The sequence below is a fragment of the Pituophis catenifer genome, unplaced genomic scaffold (genome assembly GCF_029215685.1).
Source record: "Pituophis catenifer annectens isolate HBS135680 unplaced genomic scaffold, rPitCat1.0.hap2 SCAF_4, whole genome shotgun sequence".
NCBI classification, from domain to species: Eukaryota; Metazoa; Chordata; class Lepidosauria; order Squamata; family Colubridae; genus Pituophis; species Pituophis catenifer.
In genome coordinates, this window is record NW_027256884.1 from 27,607,071 (window position 1) to 27,632,787 (window position 25,717).

At 35.7% G+C, this 25,717-nt stretch overlaps 1 protein-coding gene across 1 annotated transcript in view; it reads right to left on the reverse strand.

The window, feature by feature from the left end:
- Window positions 1-37: 37 nt before the first annotated feature.
- The window catches only part of IPO5 (importin 5), a 31,591-nt gene continuing 5,911 nt past the window's right edge, over window positions 38-25,717 (reverse strand). The window contains exons 3-26 of the mRNA XM_070943036.1: window positions 25,329-25,521; window positions 24,282-24,384; window positions 23,485-23,581; window positions 22,985-23,089; window positions 21,443-21,565; window positions 21,227-21,347; window positions 17,431-17,518; window positions 15,801-15,907; window positions 14,981-15,105; window positions 14,806-14,895; window positions 14,549-14,722; window positions 14,237-14,455; window positions 13,936-14,019; window positions 12,682-12,814; window positions 12,476-12,597; window positions 11,963-12,059; window positions 11,163-11,335; window positions 10,238-10,349; window positions 9,454-9,509; window positions 8,291-8,413; window positions 6,138-6,357; window positions 5,134-5,362; window positions 1,970-2,111; window positions 38-749 (exon numbers count right to left, since the gene is read on the reverse strand). Of these exons, the coding sequence (XP_070799137.1) occupies window positions 663-749; window positions 1,970-2,111; window positions 5,134-5,362; window positions 6,138-6,357; window positions 8,291-8,413; window positions 9,454-9,509; window positions 10,238-10,349; window positions 11,163-11,335; window positions 11,963-12,059; window positions 12,476-12,597; window positions 12,682-12,814; window positions 13,936-14,019; window positions 14,237-14,455; window positions 14,549-14,722; window positions 14,806-14,895; window positions 14,981-15,105; window positions 15,801-15,907; window positions 17,431-17,518; window positions 21,227-21,347; window positions 21,443-21,565; window positions 22,985-23,089; window positions 23,485-23,581; window positions 24,282-24,384; window positions 25,329-25,521 (3,123 nt within the window). The 3' untranslated portion in view covers window positions 38-662. The remainder of the gene's footprint in view (window positions 750-1,969; window positions 2,112-5,133; window positions 5,363-6,137; window positions 6,358-8,290; window positions 8,414-9,453; window positions 9,510-10,237; window positions 10,350-11,162; window positions 11,336-11,962; window positions 12,060-12,475; window positions 12,598-12,681; window positions 12,815-13,935; window positions 14,020-14,236; window positions 14,456-14,548; window positions 14,723-14,805; window positions 14,896-14,980; window positions 15,106-15,800; window positions 15,908-17,430; window positions 17,519-21,226; window positions 21,348-21,442; window positions 21,566-22,984; window positions 23,090-23,484; window positions 23,582-24,281; window positions 24,385-25,328; window positions 25,522-25,717) is intronic.

Below are 25,717 nucleotides of genomic sequence, written 5' to 3' on the forward strand. Positions count from 1 at the left end.
AAAGAAACCACACAGCACTTGATTTTCACACAAGCTCTGATTGTATTCAATGTCATTTATTGAGGGAGTGGATGAGATACCGTCAGACATGCCAGACACTTCACATTCAAGGCTGAGAACTCAATGGTTTTCTTGAGCCACTATATGAGCCTGCTTCAGAAAACTGAATTTGATATCAATGAAGTCTTCATGCTTGATGGCGCCTTCAATTTATAGATCCTTAATCTATTGGATTGGTGGGCAAAAGGAGGTTTTCTACCCTACAAAAATACACTCCAATATGTTTCAACACTAGAGGGTAAAAATGCATTAATCTGTTTTATAATGGGACCCTATGAAATACCTGCTTTAAAGCTGTCTTAATCAGTTTATGCTTAAAAGAAATTTCAACTTTTTTCCCTTTCACTGCCATATAGTTGGTTCATACCATTAGAAAAATACTCTTCAGTGCTATTGCAGGATTTAAAGGGAATTGTGTCTGTGCTGATGGGGTAGAAATTCTTAGCAACACCGTTTGTAACTGCTTCTTCCTGCTGCTTACAGCATGTAGGTTGCAGAATGACTTACATGCACTGCAGTTTTCTCTTAGAAACAAAACAAAGAAACCTAAACCGAAGGGTAAATGTTTATTTGGAGTTTTTGTGGATGATAATTAAGGCCCTTTATGGAGAGTTCAGGAGCTCCTGTATGGCTGCCTGCTGGTCTGCATTTAGCTGAGATATGCATTCTGTCCACAAGCCTCCAGAAGTCTACAGAAGAGAGATAACAGATAAATGAAGCGTGAACATGTGCGCACTCTACACATGGCCTAAAATTTATTTTTTGACCAACTCCAAACCAACTCTGGGTGGCTCATTAGATAAAAAGAACTAAATAACAATATGCAATAGATAGAAACTAAAGAACAAAATGGAAAATCCATCCACACAACACCAAGAATATATCCAAAATGTATTTCAAACAAGATAACATGGAAATGACATTTTCTGTTAATTTTTTCCAATGTTTAAGATATCCCATCTTAGTTTTAAATGTGATCCAAAACAGATTTAACAATTTTATATGACAATTTTATATGATGAAAGAAATAATAAAATCTCTCTAATATAATCAACAGCTATTATTTTTTTTCAAAATTCATCATTTTAGAGAAAGTGTAAGGTGTTTTTACTATAGAAGACTGAAAAGAAGCTCTTAAAATGACATTTTTACATTTTTTTTAATAGAATAGCAATAGCACTTAGACTTATATACCGCTCCATAGTATTTTACAACATTCTCTGAGCAGTTTACAAATGTCAGCATATTGTCCCCAACAATCTGGGTCCTGATATTTTAAAAACGATGTACCATTGGTATATGATACCAGAAAAATTACCTAAAACATATAAAAAAACAAATCTATGCTGGAAATTAGGAAACCAATATGCAAACCAACAAGAAGGGTCATTTTACTGATTTGTGGAATTGTAATAGATAGAAAATTTTGGGTTCAAATACATGTAGTGATATAAAGAATTTTTAAAAATTGCTAGGGCAATTGAGTAAACATGTCCACATGTCATCTCACTTAGTGTCCACATGACACTAAGTGAGATGACCAAAACTGATTTTCAAAGCACATTCTCTTCCTTATTCCTAAGGGGTTTTTTTTTGTTGCCTTTTTGCCTTTAGTCAAATCTGAAAATCTGAAATCTCAATTGTGTTGCCTATAATCGCTCAGGCAGGCTGCTTATGCTTGATGAAATGCAATCTCATCCCAATCAGTCCTTTCTTTCTATCTGCTACTACTAAAATGCAATTATATGCTGATTAGAACACAAAAGCACTGAATCTGCTATTTGAAATAAAATTTGAAAATTGCCTTTATCTATAGTCCTTACCCACTGATTGAGGAGGGTGGAAAGGAAGGTAGAATTATATCAAACAATACAGTAATCTGCCTATCAATATCTTAATCGGCATTTACCTGTACTTGTCGAACTACATTTGCCAGTCGTTTGGTACATGGATCTCCTTGCTTGATTGCTTCACTAATTTCACCGTCCGCAATTATACCAAATATTTTGGGCAGATTAGTGTTGTTAGGACCCAGGACAATGGGATTATTACTGTTGAGAATATAAGCAAATGTTTAATGTTAATGCAAACTGAAAATAATCATCAGCAATGACAATAAGTTTAAGATCACCTAATCTTCCAACCCATGTATCTGGGATAAAAGCCAGATCTTAAGAGAAATGTACACCTGATTATTATCAGTATATTGATAATAATTCACCCTGTGCTGTTGAATGGCCTTGTCCAGTGGTTTTGTGTACATGTTAAATAAGAGTGTAGAGAGCCCTGAGCCCTGATGCAGCCTGCAAAGAAATGGGTTTGGGGGTCAATCTCTGCCTTCTATCAACACTGACTGGAACAGACCAAGAGGAAGGGAGCAGAACGAGCAAAAGATTCTCTCCCCAACTGCCAACCTCTGCAGCTATAGCTGAAGATCAGTGGTATTGAAAGCCGGTAGGTCAAGAGCAAGGATGAACACACTATTCCCTTGCTCCTCCCACCAGAAATCATCTGAAAACTGATCAACACTGCTCTTATTTTTGTCTTTTTCTCATTAGAATGATAAAAAGTTGAAGAGTGTACAAAAAGGCAAGCCAATATAAACCAGGTTTTACTAGATCTCTCAAAACAACAGTACTAAATGCACTAAATACTCAATAAACATTGGACAGAGTTTTGATCTCTTAATCTAATAATCATAAATTTCTTATGTTAAAAGTGTTTTATCAATTGACTGAGACCCTGTGTCTATGAAAGCATGCATTAAAGCAGCTTTATTGAAACAAATGTAGCAATAAGAATTCAAAATAAATTCATTAGATTCTATTTTATAAAACATATAATGATAATTTAGTATAAAGTTGCATTTGCTAAACAATAATTTCATTCATTAAAATGAAATCAGTAATCCTTTCTAGGAGATACGGATATACAGTTGCAAGAAAAAGTATGTGAACCCCTTGGGATTACGTGGAGTTTTGCATGAATTGGTCATAAAATGTGCTCTGAACTTCATCTAAGTCACAACAATAGAAAAACACAGTCTGCTTAAAATAATACTACACAAACATTAGATGTTGCCATGGTTTAATTGAACATAACATGTAAACATTCACAGTGCAGGGAGGAAAAAGTATGTGAACCTTTGGACTTAATAATTGGTTGACCCTCCTTTGGCAGCAATAACCTCAACCAAACGTTTCCTGTAGTTGCAGATCAGACCTGCACAACGATCTGGAGTAATTTTGGACCACTCCTCTTCACAAAACTGTTTCAGTGTAGCAATATTCTTGGGATGTCTGGTGTGAATCGCTCTCTTAAGGTCATGCCACAGCATTTCAATCGGGTTGAGGTCGGGACTCTGACTGGGCCACTCCAGTATTCTGTGCTGTTGAAGCCATTTTTTTGTTGAATTACTTGTATGCTTTGGGTCATTGTCCTGTTGCATCACCCATCCTCTGCGGAGCTTCAGTTGGCGGACAGATAGTCGTACGTTTTCCTGCAAAATGTCTTGATAAACTCTGGAATTCATTTTCCCATCAATGACAACAATCCGCCCAGGCCGAGGCAGCAAAGCAGCCCCAAACCATGATGCTCCCTCCGCCATGTTTTACAGTGGGGATGAGGTTTTGATGTTGGTGTGCTGTGCCTTTTTTCTCCACACATAGTGTTGTGTGTTCTTCCCAAACAACTCAATTTTGGTTTCATCTGTCCACAGTATATTTTGCCAGTAATGCTGTGGAACATCCAGGTGCTCTTTTGCAAACTTCAAATGTGCTGCAATCAGCAATGGCTTCCTCCATGGTGTCCTCCTATGTACTCCATTCTCGTTTAATGTTTTCCTTATTGTAGATGTGTCAACAAAAATGTTAGCATGTGCCAGAAATTTCTGTAGGTCTTTAGCTGACACTCTAGGATTCTTCTTTACCTCATGAAGCATTCTGCGCTGTGCTCTTGCAGTCATTTTTACAGGACGACCACGCCTAGGGAGAGTAGTAACAGTGCTAAACTTTCTCCATTTGTAGACAGTCTGTCTTACCGTAGACACATGAACATCAAGGCTTTTGGACATACTTTTGTAACCCTTTCCAGCTTCATGCAAGTCAACAATTCTTGATCGTAGGTCTTCTGAGAGCTCTTTTCTGCGAGGCATGGTTCACATCAGACAGTGCTTCTTGACACCAGTAAACCCAAAACAGGTGTGTGTTTTTAAAGGGCAGGACAGCTGTCAGCAACACATCCAATATCATCACACTGATTGGAGTCAAGATTGGCTCACTCCTGGCTCCAATTAGCTCTTGGAGAAGTCATTAGGCTAGGGGCTCACATACTTTTTCCTCCCTGCACTGTGAATGTTTACATGTTATGTTCAATTAAACCATGGCAACATCTAATGTTTGTGTAGTATTATTTTAAGCAGACTGTGTTTTTCTATTGTTGTGACTTAGATGGAAGTTCAGAGCACATTTTATGACCAATTCATGCAAAACTCCACATAATCCCAAGGGGTTCACATACTTTTTCTTGCAACTGTATTATTTTGTCCATTAATCAATGGTGTAAATCAGGGGTGTCAAACTGGATTTCTTTGAGGGGCGGAACAGCATTGTAGTTCCCCTCTGCGGGCCGGGGGGGGGGGGGGGGAAAGAGATGGGATGGACGCCTCCTGCCAGCCAAAAATGGGCATTACAGGGGTCTCACGTGGCCTGTTTTGGCTGGGAGAGGCACCGTGGGCCGGTACTTTGATATTTCCAGGCCGGCCCTGTGGGCCTTGAGTTTGACACCCCTGGTGTAAATCATCCCTGGGTCCATGGACCCTGGGAGGTTACAAAGTTATCACAGGGGGTCTTGTGAAGGTTTGAAGAAATGTTATTATTTAAATCTTGAGTTAAGTCTTGGTGGTCCATGGCCACAAAAGATATTTAAAGGGGGGAGGTGAGTGTGGTGAAGAAAAGGTTGAGAACCATTAGTGTAAATTATCCCTAATTATTTTTCCAAAAAGGAAAAAAAAAGCTTTAAAATTCCCGACATTCAAATATGCCCATCAAATTAAACAAACAGTTTTCTTCTTACCTCTCTATTAAGTCACACAAGTAATTGAATGTATGGACAGCTTCCTCTTTGTCTTCATGAAGAGGAAGCCATGATAACCAGTGAGGCAGAACTTCTTCAACATTTATACAGTCAGGTTTGAACTTCATGATTTTCCCCACTGCTGAAATGCAGTTTTCTGTTGCGTTGACATTTTCTTTGGTTTTGGCCTCTGCTGACTGAATTACTTGTACGAGTAACGGAAGTGCCTCTGATAAGATGAAATTTGAAAAAAAAAAATATCTTGAGTAATAATACTTTAATATCACCATTCTAATATAGCATTTTAAAGCACTCTTGGCTACTTGGGCTTGCAAGAGAATACTGGAGAATAAAGTGCCCTTTTCCAGCCAGAATATGGCTTCTAATCATGGTACCGCACAACATAATTAAAAAATAGTCACATACATTCTTCTCAATAATCTTTTAAAAAAGTGAAAAAAGGAGCAGTCAGGGATGCTGTCAATAAATGAGAACAATATTAAGTGAGGACTTCATGACTGCGACTTTGATCTCCTGCTGGTTTCCCCATAAACTTTGCTTCTGGGAAATCAGCAGGGGACTTTGGAAATAATGATTGTATGACCATGGCTTACTGCGATGGCCAGAAATCAAAGTTCCCCTCATTTGACACCACTGCCAGTTGTTGAACAAGTGGTTGTAACCTGTATACAAATTTCATTTTTTCCATTCAGCATGCTCATCACTGACTGAATTAGACATTCCAACAAACATGTTCGAGATTAGAAATATCCTACATGCCTGTTACACAGTGCCAGGCACATAAACTTTAAACAGGGACAGATTCTATATCCAGATACCTATGTCTGAATATAGACAATGAATCTTAAGCATGAAGCAATGCATCATTCTACTGGTTATTCTATATGCTAAACATGATAAAGCACCATTTTTAAAGAAATACATTGGTCAATGATTTTTTATTTAGATCATGCTGAGAAATATCTTTCATTAAAAGTGCATACCTGTGCAGAAAGGCCGATAGTTGTCCCCACCAAACTGTGCCATAACTCCAATACCATATGCAGCTGCTTGCCTAACTTCTGGACTGTTATCACACACAGACTGTAGCATAGGTCTCAAGAAGTATTCTGCGTATTTGAATGAGGATGGACTGCAGTGTTCTATGACATCATCAAAAATGCACAAACCCCACTGCCTGTCAGGCCATGGCCTATGTGGACACTATGAAGAAAAACAAAGAAATAAATATCCAGCTTTTTGTTTATTCAAAGTGTATCTCTACCATCCTACCTCACCCTATATGAACAGTAGTCTCCCTGCTGCTTGAAATGCCTTTCAATATTCTTGTGATAAGTCAGAGCATAGCCATTTTAACAGCTTTATTGCTTACTCAGCTGTACATATTGCTGAATACAGCATACATACAAACTTTTCCTAAGTGGTTTATGCGAACATACGACAATTTATTGCTAAGATCTGAAAAAATCACATTGCAATAAACATATTAAAACATATTTACAAAACAAAGCCTGACTTTTTTTTTTTGCCTTTTTCAATATCATTCTATAGGTTTTTAAATCATTGTGGATGAACATATTCTTCTAAAGTCAATATGGGAAATCATTGCAGACCAAAGGAATTGCTAGGGATGGATAAAGCCTACTGATCCAGTGAAGAATAGTTCATATTTCAGAATATTCCATTTCGCCAGGTTGATCTAAGTTTGGGTGTGGATCAAATGTTTCCCAAAGTTAGTCCTGAACCAGAAGTTCATAGGGTTCTGGAAATGTGTTGTCTATGAAATGCTGAAATGGAAGCATCCATGAAATGCTTTCATTTCAGAAGAGTACATACATTCTGCTGTACTTTCTCTTTCAGATTAAGTAGTGTTATGTAAAGTACATAATTATTATTTCCCTTGTAGAAGAAAAAATGACAGTTCCCTTCTAACAATGAAGGATGGATGCAGTTTTCATATACATATTAAGCAAATTACACAGCCATGCCATAAATAAATTATTTCTGGTCCAACAAGAGCTGTACCTAGATCATTTTCAACTTTCTCACAAGCATTTATTATTTTCTTTTTATCATTCTTTCTTGGACTACAGCATTTATGGCAAACAGCCTTCAAAATATAACTTTCATTCTCATACAAATCTCTGAAGTACTCCTAGCAGCATTGTGTCACTTCAGTTTCATCTCAAATAATTTCATCAAAGTTATGTTAAATCCCATTCATTCTGATGGAGCCTCTTGGACCTTTTAATCAACTTCAAAAGTTATGTTTTATTTCCATCAAAATTGGTCTGCATTTTCTGGTTTTTCTTAACCTCTATTTGCTGTCTTGTTAATAAATTTTTATTACTTTTCCCCTCCATTTATGTATTATGTATTTGCAGTAAGCATTTTATTTCATGCATTTTATTTTATTTCATACAGCTTCTTTCACTTTATAATTCTCTTAAGTACTATATTCATCTTCTTTTAATGACCCAATAATCCCTTGCGGGGTAGAGCCTGGGCAACTGAATGGAGCTGAGTGTTTACTGGCTGGATACCCTTCCTGTTGCCAATGCGGAGTTATATTCAGCAGATATAGCCTCATTGTGCCCAGAGAAATATCTGTCTCTACCTAGAATCGAACTCATAGCCTCCTGATTGTGAGGCGAGAGCTCCACCTCTAGGCCACCGCACCACTCCTTTTAAATACTCTCTTATTTTTCATAATTCTTCTTAGCATAAATCCACAATTGTGTAGCATTTTACAACATGTATTTTTCTCTTTTCCATGCAGTTTCCATATCATCTTTCCTTATGTCTACTTTCCATTCATTTGTTCAGGAGATTAATCTACCATCTAATGTTTTTTCGTGCAGGAGACGCTTTTTCTTTTGGAAAACTGTCAGATCACTCTTAAAATGACCTGATCCAGAGAAGAAATGGAATATTCCCACGTTATCTGGGATGCTTTGCAACTAGCATGGTATATATTGTACATGTCTAAGTTCGCATTGATGGCATTACTACCAGGTAAAAATAAATAGACAAATCAACATAAACAAAGTTAAGTATCATTCCCATGCACTCCCCCACCCCCTCTTCTCTTATTGGTCTTAAAGTGATACTTTACTGCTCAATACAGGTTACTTACAATTAAGTTGACAATTTGTGGCAACAGCTGTTCAAACCATGGTAACACGTTTGCTTTGTAGCTACTGAATATTGAGTGCAAAATATCTGAAACTTTAGTCAAAATGTAGACATCACTGTCATGCTGATGAAGAAGAAAAAAAGTGAAATTTGATCAGTACTAAATAATTGCATCCTAGAGTCAGATATGATTGACAGGGAAATTTCTATGTATTTGAATAATTGTAACTCTCTTAAATGTTATATATTTCACAAGCTTTGTGTTTAAAACAATTTCTGTTTCTTAAGAGGAAGAATTGACAAATGGGCCAGTCTGAGTAAGGACATTAGTGGGCTCAAAATACAAAAGTTCTAATACTGCCGCCAGCAAGGATTTAATGATTTATGGAAAATCTCAAAAAATATATTGAATTGGCTTGGCAGAAAGTAGAGTGCTAAATTGTACTCCAGGTGTAAGTTGTGGTTGTTGGGTTAACTGGTCCATGGGATAAAAATTCAAAGACAAACATGGTTCTAAAACTACTCATTGTTATTTCTATTGATTATCCCAACATAATGTTTGAGAATGAGAAATTCCTCATTGCCTGAGCTATATTCATCATTCTAATATAAATTTATTTCATGACTTGTTTGGAAAATAAGATTTCTGCAGCAAGTAAAGTGCTACTAGGATTAGCTACAGTTTTATTGGGTGTTAAGGCAGTATGGTGGTGATAATGGAGATCAAACTAAATTTTTCTGCCAACATTTTTTAATTGATTTGCCCAAGTTGGCACTGTAAGCTATATATTTTATGTTCTGCTATTTCTGCAAACAAATTATTTTTTAGGTATAAATATGAAAATTGTGTGCAGGTCAAAGCAAGTGTGAATAATCTGACATTCCAGATACTGTTAATGACTTCTGTCACTATACTGAACCTAATAACATGAGAATTTAAAAAAAATTACTATACACTGGACAATCTTTTCCTTTTTTGCTGAACAGCTGATACTGCTGATGTATATACACTGATTCTGACCACATGAAATTTTTGTAGAGATACAATACATGAGCAAAGCCTTCGAAAGTTGTGTTTCCTTTTCAATTTCTCACGTTTGTCACATGAAATTATACATTTCAACAATTATACCTTCAACAAGGAACAAATAATAAGAGCCTTACTTCATCTTGCAAGGACTCCTCAACTTGTTCATCATAGTCTTCATCTTGCCTTTTCACTAATTAAAAAATAAAATTTGTAATGTATTAGCATGGCTTATTTTCATAAATATTCCGGCTTTCTGTAAGAAAGGTATACAAAAGGAACACTGGGGAATTATTTGGTATTATCATCCTAGTTAACATAGATAAATTATCACCAAACTATCATGTAGGCTCAGATTTGTAGGCCTCCTCAACTTTTGAAACTAATTTGGTTCAAAATAGAGTCAAGGAAGATAATACTTACATATAAAATCAGAAAATAAAAATGTCCAAAAAGTTATTCTGAGTACTAAAATTGAAATGTGTTCCCCCACAGCTGATAACCTACTCATAATTTTTCTTTATTACAGTAATATAATAGGAAGGTGCCAGGGAAAGAGATTTTTAAAAGAATATCACAATACCTTGTTCTACTGAAATATCACAAAGTTATCAGTTAATTAATAATCACTTTCTGCTTAGCAACAGTGTAAATAAGGAGGAACTTGCATTTATTCCTAATTTCTTTATAAAGTGTTATGATAAATTCATGCAGAACTTCAAAGCATATTTGGAAGAACTTCTGAATTGCCCAGATTGCAATTTTAACCTTAGGTGTGAGCTATCATTTTTCTTTTAAGTATTTACATTTTAAGTTCCCTAAAACACTGGAATTTGGTAGGATAAATATGTGTTTACATTTTGAAACTCTTGCTCTGAAATGCATATTTAATTAATATCTAGCAACATTTAATTGATTTACCTTGTCTTAATTCTTGATTCTTAAAGTGCTCTTCTAATTTTCCTTTCAATATTCCTCCAAGTTCTTCAAAATGTTCCTTGTTTAAGCAGCCATCTCCCATTACTTCAATACACTAAAGAAATAACATTAATTTGAAAACATATTTAACAATAACTATTGCCATCACTGTAATTTCTTGCATCTTGTATAATTAAGTACTATAAAAATGCAGCTTGATTTTGCAAGATTGAAAAAAATTTTTTGTATAGCACATAGAACTTCTGCTACTGAGTGACAAATAATGAAATAGGAAAGTAGTTTCCTTCTTGCATGTTGCAGTGAAACATGTTTTGGGTGATAGAAGTTCAGGGTTTTGATTAAGTAAGGAAATATTTGCCCTTCTTTCAATGAATGCACATAAAACTACTGATCACATTTGTCTGGAATAGAATTACAAGGACAAATCTAGTTCTTCCCATTGATAAACACTGTTCTATCCACATGTAGAAATTTCAAGATAAAGATTATATTAAAGAAATAGAAGATCAGAAACCTGCGGTTAAATTCATATTTTCCTCCTTTCTTTACATTTTAAGGGGGAGAAGATTAGAAATCTGCCCACCCCCTCCCCAATGTTAGGAAATGAAATGGTAAAAAAAGTTTTCTTTATGTTAAGTTCAATGCAACAGTGGACTGAATCACTGTGATACAAAAGAAAAAGTAAAATGGCAGAACCATTCTGGGAGTTGGAAGATTAAAATTATCCATGTTTTTAATGAATATCTGAATAATAGGATAGAAAAATTAAGCCAATAAACATAAGCTAAATTCTTCTGAATAATTATGTATATTCTACTTTATTTCTACTCAATAAAGATCCTAGGTCATAGGAGATCAGCTATTATTAACAGAAGCAAAATGCTACCCACATATAACATCTTTTTACCTTGGCAAAAGAATGCATTATTTCTGATAGGACATCTGAGTCAGGTTCTGTTCCTATAGCCTTGATAAGAGCATCACACATAAAATGCCACATTTGGGTGAGATACTCTGGGCCACGAACTCTTGCACATTCCAGAAGTAAAGGCATTGATTCTGCAGCTGCCACACGAACACGTTAAATTCATTAAGGGAAATTATTATAATTTTCTAGCAATGTAAAGATTTCAGAAAATAGGATCAATGTACCACACCCCCCTTTTCTAGTTTAAAAGTCAAGGCATGAACACACACCATATCCCTTCCTCTTCCTTCACAAGGTGGGTTGGGCTGGGAGAAAGTAACTGGTCCAAAGTCACCCAGCTGGCTTTCATGCCTGAGGCAGGATTCACAGCCTCCTGGCTTTTTTGTCTGATGCTTCAACCACTAGACCAAACTAATAATAAATATTAGTAACAATTAAGGATGAAGCAGTATAACTGTTACAATTTAATTTTGCTTAACTAACCCAGGTTGAAATCAAGTGAAATTGAGAATGCTTTTTAAAATACAAGCCACATTCTCTATTTTAGGTCTCACATTACATTTTAAAAATATTTGCACCATAAAACGGCGGGAATTGCATATCTGGGTTTGCAACAAAAGGATTTACTTGGACAAATAAGAAGGATGGAATATTGTTATCTTCTTGAATAAGCTATATATAGAATGGCAGCAAAGAATTTGATAATAAACACTAAAAACTGTCACATTAATAGTTCATAGGACTATCATGGAAAATAGAATAGACTTAGAAAAAGATATCATCATGGAAGTAGAACTTCAGCAAAGGAACCATTAGCTTTACAACTTGTTCAGTGTACTCCACAAATCCTTCTTTCAATTCTTTGGCGTAACAGACCTAAAATCCAAACATAAATTTCTTCAGCAAAGCAAGCTGGATCATGAATAAACAAACTACTAGTGGTAGACTTAAAACTGATAAAATGGATAAATAAATACCAATAAAGGAGAATACAGATAAATAAATATATTTCCCCAAATTGTGAAATTCTCTTTGAACATAGACTACACATTTAAAAGAAAATTGCAGTGTTGTAAATGAATAATGGAAGAATGTATTTTATACAAGAATATTTTCTTGCTATTAGTGATTTAACATATATTTCATAAGAGTAGTGGGTGTTTCAATAATTTCCCTTCAAAGAGTTCCATCTTGCTTTTAAACTCTTCAACTTTGAGGCGTCTCATTCCCAAACATTTTGGGCATCAGATGCCAATTTTTTATTTTAAAAAATTAATTAAAATAGTACCTACCAACATCTGGCATGCAGTTGCTTTTTCTTCGAGACCTGCAGTCTTAATACCGAAACTCTGTTGATCCCCTAAATTTACAAATTCCCAGCCATCATCATCACTCATATTTTCCATATCTTGAGCTAGTAAAAAAAAAAGGTTAATTTTAGTAAAGTTGTATCATTCCTTATTAACTAAGAAATATAAATTAAAATATCAGAACCTACTGTCAAGAAGGGCCACTTCAGGTTTAATTGATGCAGTTTTCATTAAAGGACCCATAACAACTGGAAGGTATTGTTGGAATTCCTTTCCAAGAATTTTGCACATTCTAGCCCATGCAGAAATCATATATGATATCTGTAAATTAATAAAATGAGATTTCATTTTCTTCAAGAATGACTATAAAGCTATATTACAGCTGGGATTATATAAAAACCAATCCCTAACGAACTTGTTTAAAGGTAACTATACAGATTTGTGTAGTACTTTGAAAAATCTGAAATGCCCTTCAAAAAAGACTATGTTTACAAAACTATTAGAAAATATTAGTGTTCTCCAAAAATTAATTGGGCTTGAACTAACAAATTCATGGCATAAATGAGAAAAGAAACTTTCATAGGTCAGTTTTAATAACTATGGAATATGAAATCTCCATTACAGAGGCTTGGCATAAGCATTGCAACAGCACTTTGCTAAAAGATATCCAATGAGATTTTATCACATTAAAGGATAAAGCACATTTTTGTACAATAATTTCTGGACATGAACATGTTTCTTATGTAACTATGGTAACTGGGACTGGAATTGCCACTGCTAAGTGATGCAATAGTAAGGTATGATGTTGTGAGAACACATTGCTTAGTGAAAGCAATTTTGCCAATTGCTGCTGCTAAGCAAAATCACAGGTTGTTAAGTGAGAACCTTACATGACCGCAATTTATGACTTCTTCCTGGCTTTCCACAAACAAAGTCAATGAGGAAGCCAGTTGAAGTTTCAAGTCCTGGGTGACTTGTAAGCAGGTTGGGGGGACAGGTGAGCACTATGGAAGGAGGTAGGGAGGTACTGTGAGAGACGGAACTTTAAGGACTGGTTTTAAGGACTTGTTTGTTCAGTGTCACTGCAACTTTCAATGCTTGCTGAACGAGTAATAGTTACCTAAGGAGAACCTGCATGAGTAAAATGGGCAAACTAAAAATATTTTGAAATTGCAGAAGTTGCTAAAGCCTGGAAGATGTTGAGTGCATTTGGAGAAAAACGTCAAACTTTTCAGGCCTATCCTGATTATGCATAGTAAGCTTTTAGGTGGTTTGGTAGCTAAAATTCTTCCTTATCCCTACTGTGGTATGTCAATTAAAATTGTGCTGTCACTGGGTAAAATGTAGATTTCTACCATACATGTATTGCGAAATCTTGAATCAAGTCAAATATGTGTAGTTTTAGAAAGTTGGACCAAAGCAAGATGTTCTCTCTCACATACCTGAGGATCGTCATCTTCCAAGTCGTTAAAGTCAGTCTGTGTTTTCAGCAAGAGCTGCATCACATCAGATGCATCCTGCATAAACTAGGAAAAAAGAGAGAACCCAAATCAAACTGTGGCAGTTTTTTAATTATTATCTTTATAATAATGTATTGAAGAGTGTAAGTTAAAAAAAGATATAGAAATTACCAAAGCATTAAAGCTGAAGCTAAAAACCAAGAATGGTTTCAATTTATGAATGCAGAAGCAACTCAATGTACCTACAAAGCTGAAGATAGTAGAGAATTAACTTGATACCTACCTTTTCTTTGCCTACTGCAAGGCCTATTAAGCTGATACATTCTATAGTTTTGCCTCTTAAGAGCCTAAGTTCCTTTTGCACAGCATTTTCAACTATGTGTTTCAGAGAAGGCATAAACAAATCGTAGTATGGAACGAACTTTTCTTCTGCTGTATCAGCCACAGAGGCAATGGATGTAACGACTTGTTCCAAAACAAGCTTGGTACCTTTTTCTATCAACTGTGAAAAAAGAGGCAAATAAATAAAAATAAAATTGTTTCTTGCTGAAACAGTAACTTAAATTTATTCCATTTCATCTTAAAATATATTTACCTCCTGTAATTTTAATACCATAGTGGAATGAAGGTGCTTCACTAAGTTATCTAAATATGGAATAAGCAGTGATTTTGGACAGTCTTCAGTAAAGTTGATCAGAGCAGCAGCTGCATGAGCCTGAACACGTTGGTTGCCTTGGTCTTCCATGGTCTGCAGAAGAGCTGCAATTACCTACAACAAAGATACCAACCATGAGTGACAGGTCCCTAAATAAGCTTTGTTAATAACTGCGCAATACAAAGCTTTATACTTGCCTTCTCATGGAATTTCTTCTGGAAGCTTGGTGCAAAGTCTGTAGCCATTTGGCCAATCGCATTACAAGCTGCGTATCTGACTCGTGGATGCTGAAATATTTATACTGAATTAGTAAGATCATAAAATAGAGCACCAAAATAAACACTTGGAAGAGGAAAATGCTATTGAACTTACAGGATCCTGAAGGAAAAGCAATACCAAGTTAACTATTTCATTCAAAATCCCCTCCATTTGTTGGTGGCAGCCTTCGCCAATAGCTGATAGAGCCATCAAGCCGGCATGCCTGCATTTCCAGTCAGCTGTAATTAAATGGAAGAATTCCGAGTCAGGAAAAAAGGATAAAGATAACAATATGTTTTTATTCACAACATGAATCTGTTCAAACTAGTTTCTTTTGCATTCCAGAATGGCTATACTCCCCCCTCTTGCATCCCAGTTGGCAATTTGGTAAAATTGGTGCAGAGAAGTGCAGTGTATGGTCATGGGCGCCTATTTCAATGAATTGGAAGAAACCTTCATGATACAGGCAGTTCTCAATTGCAACTAGTGACTATTTCAAATTATGATAGTGCTGAAAAAAGTGATATTATGATTGATCCATGCACTGCCTCCATGCTTGTGATTTGGACGCTCTGTAACCATTATACATTTATATATATTTGTACCCTCAAGTCAGTGTTGACTCCTGGGGACTACTTGGACTAATCTCTGCAGTTTTCTTGGCAGGATTTTTGGAAGCGGTTTGTTCTTGCTTGCTTTCTAAGTCTGAGAGTGAATGATTGGCCCAAGGTCATCCAGTCACTTTGGCTGGCTTTGTGTTTCAGGTGGGACTGCAATTCAAGACTCTCAATTTCTAGCCTGGTGCTCTAACTGCAATACCAAATTAGTTTTCATGCAAGGGTTACTTGACTATAAATTTGTTTAAACCCATTTTTAACCACTCAGTTCTTACATCATTTAACAGCAGCTCAAAATCCAAAACAAAATTACTTACGATTCTGAAGCATTTGCATAATATGCTCTTTAATCATAGGTAAGACAAGTTTTCCACCAAGGCCACATGCCATTCTATCCAGTGCACTCTCACCAGCAACCGCATTGCTAAAATTTGCAAAAAATCAATCAGAATAATATTTAGGCTATGTTCCTATTCTTTAGACTTTTGTTTCAAAGAAAATCCTGCTTAACATAGAGTTTCAAATACAATTTTTATATCAAAATACTTGAATAATTTTGTGCTTATCCATCGCATTTTCCTAAATGAAATCTGAACCTCCAGAAGATCTTACGCTGCATAGTATATACATCTTATCTACCACTGCTTTCCTGGAGGTAATATAGATGTCATGCCTGGAAGTCATATTACCTGTATGCTTTGAGGATCCAGGCCTGCCACAATCATACCGTGGGAAGTTGGGAGGGGGGATTGTATGAGTGAAGTAGAGCTAGCCATAACAAACTTCTCTAAGAGATGTTCAAGGCCATGGTGTCCGGCAGCTGTGCAAAGAAGAAATTGGAGGACGTCTTCTGTTCGGGAAAGAACTGATTGAAGCTGTGTGGACATTTGGGAGATGTGGGCAAGGTCTTGAACTTTCTTGTGGGTGAGGAAAACCCGGAAGCTTTCAGATTCAGGTTTTCCCAGATGTGCCAATATGACATCCCTAATAAAAGTTAGCTTTAAGGAACTTCAAGCCTTGGAATTTGATTTCGTTGGGGGTGTTACTGACAATAGAATTGCTTCAACTGCATTCTTGTTATGACAGAGAGCTTTCAAACCACATGGTGATCAGTTCCATATTAATTTATTATACATATTATGTGTTCCAGGGGCGTCATCCGATTTACTTTTGACTCTGCTTTGGAATGCTATGAACTTCAGCAAACTTTGCATTTTCCTTTTAAATCATTGCATTACTCCATGTCCTGTGGCAAATCATTCTATCCACAGAGACGGAGCCATCTGATGTTCACTCTCTATCTCTCATCTTCAATATTCTGTTCCTGGACATTGTCTCTTACTGTATATATTGTGTAGATTTTAATTCACCCTCCCCAATTCAGTGACTACTCTAGCATAAAATGATGGTCAGATATTCTGAAAAACCCTCCATTACAAAATTGTCAACCTACTGCCATACTACTTCACAAATAACAAAGTGTTTTTAAATGCAATGAATTAATTGTGACCATGAATCTTGAAGTGAACTAGAAGGAAACTCTAGGAATTTCATATGATAAAGAACTAGGACATGTGATCCTTGATTTCTAGAGTAAATTCATTCTTTGTATGGATTCTTCTTTGTATCAAATTGGAAATTATTATTTTTCTTTCTGTGAGGATGATTTTGATTCGCTTTATATTTTATTAAACAAATGGATTAAACTTTTATTTTTCAGTACAAACAACGGCTCCTCTCAATATAATTTCTTGAATATTGTACATCTTTTTAATGAGAAAGAAAATGTGTCTACTATTGAACCTTAACCAGTTGAAATGGATGGTGTACCCAAACGTTTAGGGCTGGGCCTTGACATGAATTAAATGTCAACACAGATTAAAGTATAAAATAATCCTGGGGAAAATCAAGGATCCTACGTTTAATTTCTAAAATAGCCATCTTTACCTGTCAAAGTCATCATCTTCTAATTCATCAGAATTTGCCCAATCTTCATCTTCTTCTAGATCAACCATCATGGCTAACATCTGAGGGACTAAAACAAATTTAATAGTGCTTATTAACAAATTTCCAACAATGAATTGGATGCTAACAGTCTCTAACAATCTCAAAAACAAATGTGGGTTTTTCACTTACTGTATTATACATTGACACAATTTGTGAAAAAATTGCTGATCAGTTTGATATTTGGAATTATTATAGCTAAGTAAGGTAAAATAAGGATATGCAATATATTGAGTACTTTGAAGTTGAAACAAAACATGCATGTTCCCAACATTTTTCAAGACTCAAAACAAAACATATTGATTTTATCCCATCCTCAGCACAACACACATTTGTTCTGAACCTGAAACAAAATATTGATATTTTAAATGGCTTGTTCCAAGCTCTTGATCATCTCATTGTTCTATCATTTTATAAACAATCTCTCTATATAATGTACAGACTATATTTGCAGATCCTGGTGAGCCATACTCATCTAATTGGTAACTAAATGATTCAGATAAAAGGTACTAGTGAGTAGTTAGTGTTTGAACTTGGTTAAAACAAAATGGTTCACAAATGTCAGAATTTTATAAAGTAACTACTTCTTTCTGTTCTTAATTACAACCATTAATCTATGCCTTCACCATGAATATGTTTGATACACAGGATTTGTGCAAGTGTGTATACTTACTGCTTTTCGATCTAAAATGATATTTTATCCATTTTCCTTTATGTTTTTGTAGCTTACATTTTGAAAAGAGAAGAGAGTGGGAGGCTAGGCTAGGCTAGAAGTAACATATTTTGCTTCTCGTTTAAAATTACAGAGCTGAAAAGAGCCACATATTGAATAAATGAAAGGAGATTGAAAGTTCTTGATGAAAGCAATAACAAACAATAGCAAAAGCATTTAATATATGACAAAAGCCCTACTGAAACAAACACCAGGTTTCTAGATATGCAGAAAGTCAAAGATAAGATACATTCTGAAGTCATAATTAAGAATAGAACCTGATTAAAAAGCAGTCCTGTGTGGACACCATACATGATCATTATAATCTAAACAGAGATGTTAGTTTCAGAATACTCTAGAAAGAAGCAAATGAGAAATCCATAAAATAACCTACAGGAAGGAAGAAATTACCATATCTTTTGGAGTATAAGACACTCACCCCCCCCCCCCAACAGAGGCTGAAAATTTGGGTGCGTCTTATACTCCGAGTGAAGCCGCTTGGACTGCTCCCTCTGACTCTCAGCTGTGCTTTGGAAGCTTTTTTTCAGCCCTAACGAGATAGTAGCTTGAAGCAATGCCCTAACGAGGTGCTAGCATGTGAAACGATCTTCCGAGCTTCACCTACTTTTCTCATTGCTTCTCTCTCCAAAGATCAGCTGTGCTTTAGAAGCTGTTTTTTATCCCCAAGCAGGGGATAAAAAGCACATGCGCTCAAAACCAGCAAACAAATGTGCTGAAGCTGACCAGACTAAGGACGCTAGCCAGATGAATACCTGTTAGGCAGATGAATACTGTTAGGCAGATTTTCCTCCCCAAAAACTGCGTCTTATACTCCAAAAAATACGATAGGTTGCAGTGTCTCTATTTCAAGCATGCTAATAGATCTAAACTCAGATGTAAGATTTGCTTCAATAGACAGAGTGACATTTGAATAACAGGGATCAAATAGGCAATTGCTAATATTATATTTCATACTTAAATCATTTTTCTTTTATTAATTTGTAGGCAATGAAACCAGGTCTCCAAAAATCTTCTACATAGAACCTACATATTTTAATAATATACTGTCCTAAGCAATATTTTTTTTTAAAAAAAAGATTTAAAATCAGAAATAACATAGCTAAGTCCAAGTTATACTTATAGTATCATGATATGAGGACCCAGATTGTTGGAGGCAATATGCTGACTCTGTAAACCACTTAGAGGGCTGTAAAGCACTATGAAGCAGTATATAAATCTAAGCGCTATTGCTATATAAAATGTTTCAGTTCTGAAGATTTTACTTCATTTTGGCATTTCAGCCAATTAGTTATCATAACCGTTCTAGCCAATAGCTCTTTTTATCAATAAATCCACAAAGATATGGTTTATATGAAATTACAGAAAGTATATAAAGAATACTGACATTTCCTGATTTGAAGAAATGTATAGTCTTAGATGAGGGTGCAATGGCTCAGCGGTTAAAAAAGCTGACAGCCCAGGTTCAATACCCAAAAAAGTGCAATGGGGTGAGCTCCCATTACTATGCAAATGCAAGGAAATAAATAGGTACCATGTTTCCCCGAAAATAAGACCCTGTCTTATACTTTTTTGAACTCTGAAATAAGCGCTTGGCCTTATTGCCATGCGCTCAAAAGCCCGATTGGGCTTATTATCAGGGGATGTCTTATTTTGGGAGAAAATAGCTTTCTGTGCGCCTTGGCATATAGCTGGCCACATGATCACAGAAATGTTCTTGGACAACACTGGCTCCCTCAGCTAAGAAATGGAGATCAGCACCATTTCCTAGAGTCGGACTTGATTGAACTGGGAAACCTTTATCTCTATAGGCATACATATCCCTAAACATTATACATTTATGCTTTCTCTGCTTCAGCACTGCAATCTAGTGTTTGTCTGATTTTGGATAGCTTTAAACAGCAAATGAAAATGTAGCTTTAACTTTAAACTATGAACTTAATTAGCCTCTGTGTAAATAAAGTAGTAACAATTAAAAGCCTTGACTTTGGTTATAAGTCTCCACAGGGATTTCTGGAGCACTGGTGGTCATGGGAGGCAATTAAGATTTGATTATAATTTGTACATTATTATTATTACACGAATGAAAGTGAATATAGATGTCCCAGGATAATGTTGCAGGATCAAATCCAGGTCAATCATTGGGATCAGAGGTTTAGTCTTCCGAACTTTCTGACTCGTGTTGGAGCCCATCCTCAGGGAACTTCTCTTTACCAGTTGCCAACCCTGATTGGATCCTGCAACATTATCCTGGGACACTTATATTCGCCTTCATTCATGAGAGATATGGGTGGCTAGCACTTTGAAACCACACTTGGCAATGAAGTATTCTATTCTATACTTCAGGGGTCTCCAACACCTGGTCCGTGGACTGGTACTGGTCTGCGGCCCATTGGGAACTGGGCCATGCAAGTGATGGGCAGGCGCGCAAAGCTTCATTTGCACATGTGCAGGAGCTAGGCTGCGTGCGTAAAACCATTCCCTCTCCCTGCTGCCACTCCTGCAGGTCCATCGAGCCAGAAAGGTTGGGAACACTTGCTATACTTGACCATCAGGATTTTGGCTTTTAAATTCCAACGTAAGACTTTCTTTTTTTAAAAAAATCCTCTTTTTATATACAGGTAGCCCTTGACTTACAACAGTTTATTGACCATTCAAAGTTTCAATGGTACTGATAGTGATGTATGACTGTTTTTTCACATCTACAGCTATTGCACCATTGATTTGGATGCTTGTCGACTGTCTCATATTTATGATAACTGCAGTGTCCCAGGGTCATGTGATCACTTTTTGCAACCTCCTGACAAGCCAGATTCACTTAAAAACTGTGTTACTAATTTAACACTTGCAATGATTCACTTAGCAACTGTGGCAAGATCATAAAATGGGGCAAAACTCACTTAACAAAAGTCTCACTTCGCAACATGAATGTTGGGCTCAATTGTGGTCATAAATCGAGGATTACCTGTGTTATAAATTTGACTAAAGTAACAAAAATGGCTTACTTACTAGCTTGTGCAACGATGTTGATATGCCTTCTCAGCATAGCAGCAGCAGTCTCTGATAATGTGACTATTACTTCAAGGGCCAATTGACGTTGCATATTATTGAGGCTTGTGTCTGCACATAGCTGGAATTGAAAAATATTTCAGGAAAATTCTAAAATCAAGGCCAGAGCTTTAACAAATAAATATGTCAAATTGAAGTGCTAGAATACAAACTTACTTTCAAACTCAGTTGTAATGTAGGTTCTAAGTGTGGACGTAAATATTTTGGAACTGTATCTGCAATCTCTACAAGAGACTTTAGGACCGAATCATCATTTTGATAACACGAGTCATTGACTGCCTGAAGAAAAACAGTAATTTTCCCTTGAAATTTGCACTCAAAAGCATTAACAGGCAACCACTCAACATTTTGCAAACTTCCACAACAAAGACATTTGAAGTTAGCATCAAACGTTCCCCTTAATATGGGTAATATAATTTTAGCACAGTGTTTCCCAAACTTTTTCTTTCATTATCCCAAATTATTTTATCAGAAAGTCCTTTTTATCCAATGTAGGTAAAACACTTTAATTTAATTTAATTGTCCCTTTTGTAGTTTGGCAATGAATTCATAAGTTGCTACCAAAGAAAAAAACGCATTTACCCAATTCTGGGTAATTTCAGCTAGGTCTGGGAAGCACTGTTTTAGCACATGCTAATCAGGTGAGACTTATTTATGTTCACCTCTTCTATAACTCATCTGATGCAATAATTGTTTTTCTATTATTATTTTTTCTTGTTGCATATCATTACCTTTCTGGAGAAACCATCATCTATTTTAACTGTGCCCTAGTTTTTTCAGAATTATGTCGTTACACCTACAGGCAACAGACAGCATCTGTGTAACTTTAAGACAAATATATTCTCAAAATAACAAAGGTTTTAGCTTTGCTTAGAATTTCAGAATTTTTTTTCTACCTGGTAAGTTGCAGTGTTGTATATAATAATAAATTTCAATAATTTCACTTTTTTGAGTATCTTATAGAATAAACTAGCTATGCAAAAACTTGGGAATTGTCACTAGCAATAAGATAAATCAGGGGTCCCCAACTCCGTGGCCATGGCACATTCGGAACTGGGCCGTGGAAGTAGAGGCTGAGCACGTGTGTGAAGCTCATTTCTATAAGTGACATGAAGCTCCAATTGTGGGAGTACAGAGCGCATACTACTCAGAGAACCCTCCCCTTCTCTCCCCCTGTCAGTCTGCCAACCTGGAAGGGTTGGGGGCTGCTAGAATAAATGGTACATTGTGTGCTGGATATTTCATGTTATTTATCAACACAGTTCATGCTTTTAATTTTCTCAACTGATACTTTAAATCAAGTTTGTTTGCAAGTTTCAAAAGGATTTACTATAATTAACATTGTAAAAACAATAAATATATTTATGTGTGTACTTCAGCTCTTCCTGAAGCTTAGTATATGGACACCATTTTTACATTGCATATTGTGCTATGTACAGTTAGAAACTAAAGGTTTAGATTTTAAAATACCATCAAAACAAAAATACCATCTTGATTTCTCAAACTTCATTCCTTGCAGCATTTGAATGTAGTAGTTTCTCTTGCATAAGTCCCATGCATCGTTTAATCAAGCTGCATTGTTGCCTGTACTAAATGATATTTAAAAACTATCCTATTATTTTGAGTGGTACCCACTGTACAACAAATAATGACAACAAGCTTAGCATTTCAGTCACCATAATTTTATGAGATTTTTACCTGTAAAATTCCAGGAAGTAAGTCTGCAAAATGTTTAAGAAGGGGAAGATTTTGCTCATTAGCAAGAACAAATGCAGCTGCAGCCCTAGCAGATAGTGTCCTGATCTAGAAAGAAAACCAACGGTCAGTACAGTATGGGGCTTAATTCTATTCAATATCTATCAGACATACTCAGAGAAGGGAGGAGGATATATATAGCTGTTCAAATCCAATGAAAAGTAATGAAACACACTGACATCACCCAGATTTCCATTAAATTGGCAAAGAAAATACTGCTGTCTATGTGATTCCAAGGTCAGTATTCTGAACTGATAACCTCTTAAACATCAGCTCCATGAAGAACAGATCACAAAAATTCCCCAGAAGCATTTATCTAAAATAATCCCAACGTAGTTATTTCATGTAAATTACTAAAGAGAATGGAGAACTTTAAGTGTCTTAAACAAGACAATTTTTTTGCAACAGCATTAAAAGACAAAATTAAATAAATGTTGAATTACTGTAGGATTCTCTTGATCTTGCATACATTGCACCAACATTCGTTTGATGACCTCCAAATAATGTTGCTGTTGATTTCCAAAAATACCAGGAAAGTTCCTAAACAAAGAATAAAATAAATACACTTATTGAATTATTAAAATGTACTAAAAATTCACTTGTGGCTGTTTCTTTTGTCATTACTTATTTCACTGACGAAGACCCAATAATAACACAAGCAATCTAAATGAATTTCAGTGCCCATCTAAACAATATTGCAACTATTCTGCATGGAAAATGTAAGAAAATAAATCTATCATCACTATTTTGTCTTACTATCTTTGCAAGCCATCAAAGTCTTTGAACATTGCTTGTTGGACATGTAGTGCTTTTAGTGATTTAAAAAAAAAAAAAACGGATTAAAATATATTAATATAAATTTCTAAACCATAATATCCTGCAGTTCTATGATCTGAAGTGCATCCCTGCTGGGAAGCAATGTAAATGAAAGACTAATCAAGACGAAGATACAAATTTTGCACTAATTATTCAATGATAGTAAAGAGGCATTTCCCAACTAGGCACAGATGACCCGACAGCCCCCGCTCCTGTTTTAGTCATGAATTTTTCATTCTGAACATATTGTGAAATAATGGTCAGGACTGACGGGCTTGAAACAAAGAAACTTTGTCCAGATGTAATGAATAATGTGTGTGAGCCAGCGACAATCCTTTTAAACAAACTGACAACTTCTCCTTCTTTCACAATTTCTATCAGAGTATATAAAGGCCTCATGAACTATTTAAGAGTAATTATATACCAAAAGATATGTAGAGCAGCTTCACGCAGTCCCACGTTTTGAGAGCTGACTGAGTCAAACAAGAATTTCAGACCTTCTGGCCACTGGTTGTTGCCATCTTCATCTATGTGAGAGAGAAAATTAACATTTAAGGTATACAATTTTTAAAATTAAATAAAAATAAAATGGAAATCATGGCATTTAACCAAATTAGATCAATGAACTCTGATGCATATTCTTCTGCTTCAATGTCTTGTTAGCTCTGAACTCTGATGAACACAGTGAATTTTCCTTCCTAAAATTTCACATCCTAGTCTGGTTGTCTATTTGCAAAAATTTCACAATGCTTAGAAAATCTGCACTTTAACCTCCACCCTTTCACTTGTGATTTCAACTGATCTTATACTGGCTGTTGAAAAAGCAAATGGAAAAGAGTAAGTAAAGCACCCATGAAGCATAATACACTGAAAGGACAGTGGTTGCATACTGTTTCGCTAAACCAAAATGCTAAATTAAAAAGTAATCTGAGTGAATACCCCATTATTTCAGAAGAGATCATTCCACCAATGCAGAAAAGTCACGTGCAGAGATGCCATACTCACTAATGTCAAACAGAAAAGGCTGCACAGAGATCACATAAGGTTGTGGATTGCTATACTCCTCAAGGCTTGCGCAGCATATCTAAAGATAATATTTCTAAATATGAAAATGCATATTTAAAGTGGTAGATGTTTAATCATTATTTAAAAGTGTTATCTTCATTCAAAGCCAATAATGGAGCCAAAGCATGATAAAGAGTACAAGAAAAATAAAAATTCCAGCTTCAGACACATACTATGTCATGGCTTAACCGTGTTTATATTATGTCATGGGCTAACTTTAAAGAGTAAATCACAATTGACTTGGTTCGCCCAACATGCTAATCTAAAGACAAATGAACCCTATTATGACTTAGCACAATCTATCAACATAGCTGCAGATACAGAAAAGCATTTTTTAACACAACAACCATCATGTCAGCTAAAATATTCTTCCTTTATGCATCTGTACCAAAATAAGATTTTATACCTATTAGATTCCTGGCCAGTTCAGCTACAATATCACAGATTTTTCTCCTCATACTGGATTGTGTTTCCAACTGAATAATCACAAGCAGTTCACTTTTGATGGCAGTTTGGACTTCAGAAGGTAATGTTGGATAAACTTCCTCAAAAGAAGCTGACAAAAGTCTCCGCAGAAGGACAGCAGCCATTTGTCTAGCCTGTTAAGACAAATACATGGTAAACGGTTTCTTTTATTTTTTAAAAAAACCTAATAGTGATTTTGTAAAGACATTTTTCTTGCATATATAAAAATTTAACAGCTGAGCCAAAATGCTGACTCAGCTGATCTATTTTTGTATCTTTAGTTATTCCATCCCCCTCAAGTATTTCACTCCATAACTAATATAAGGACTA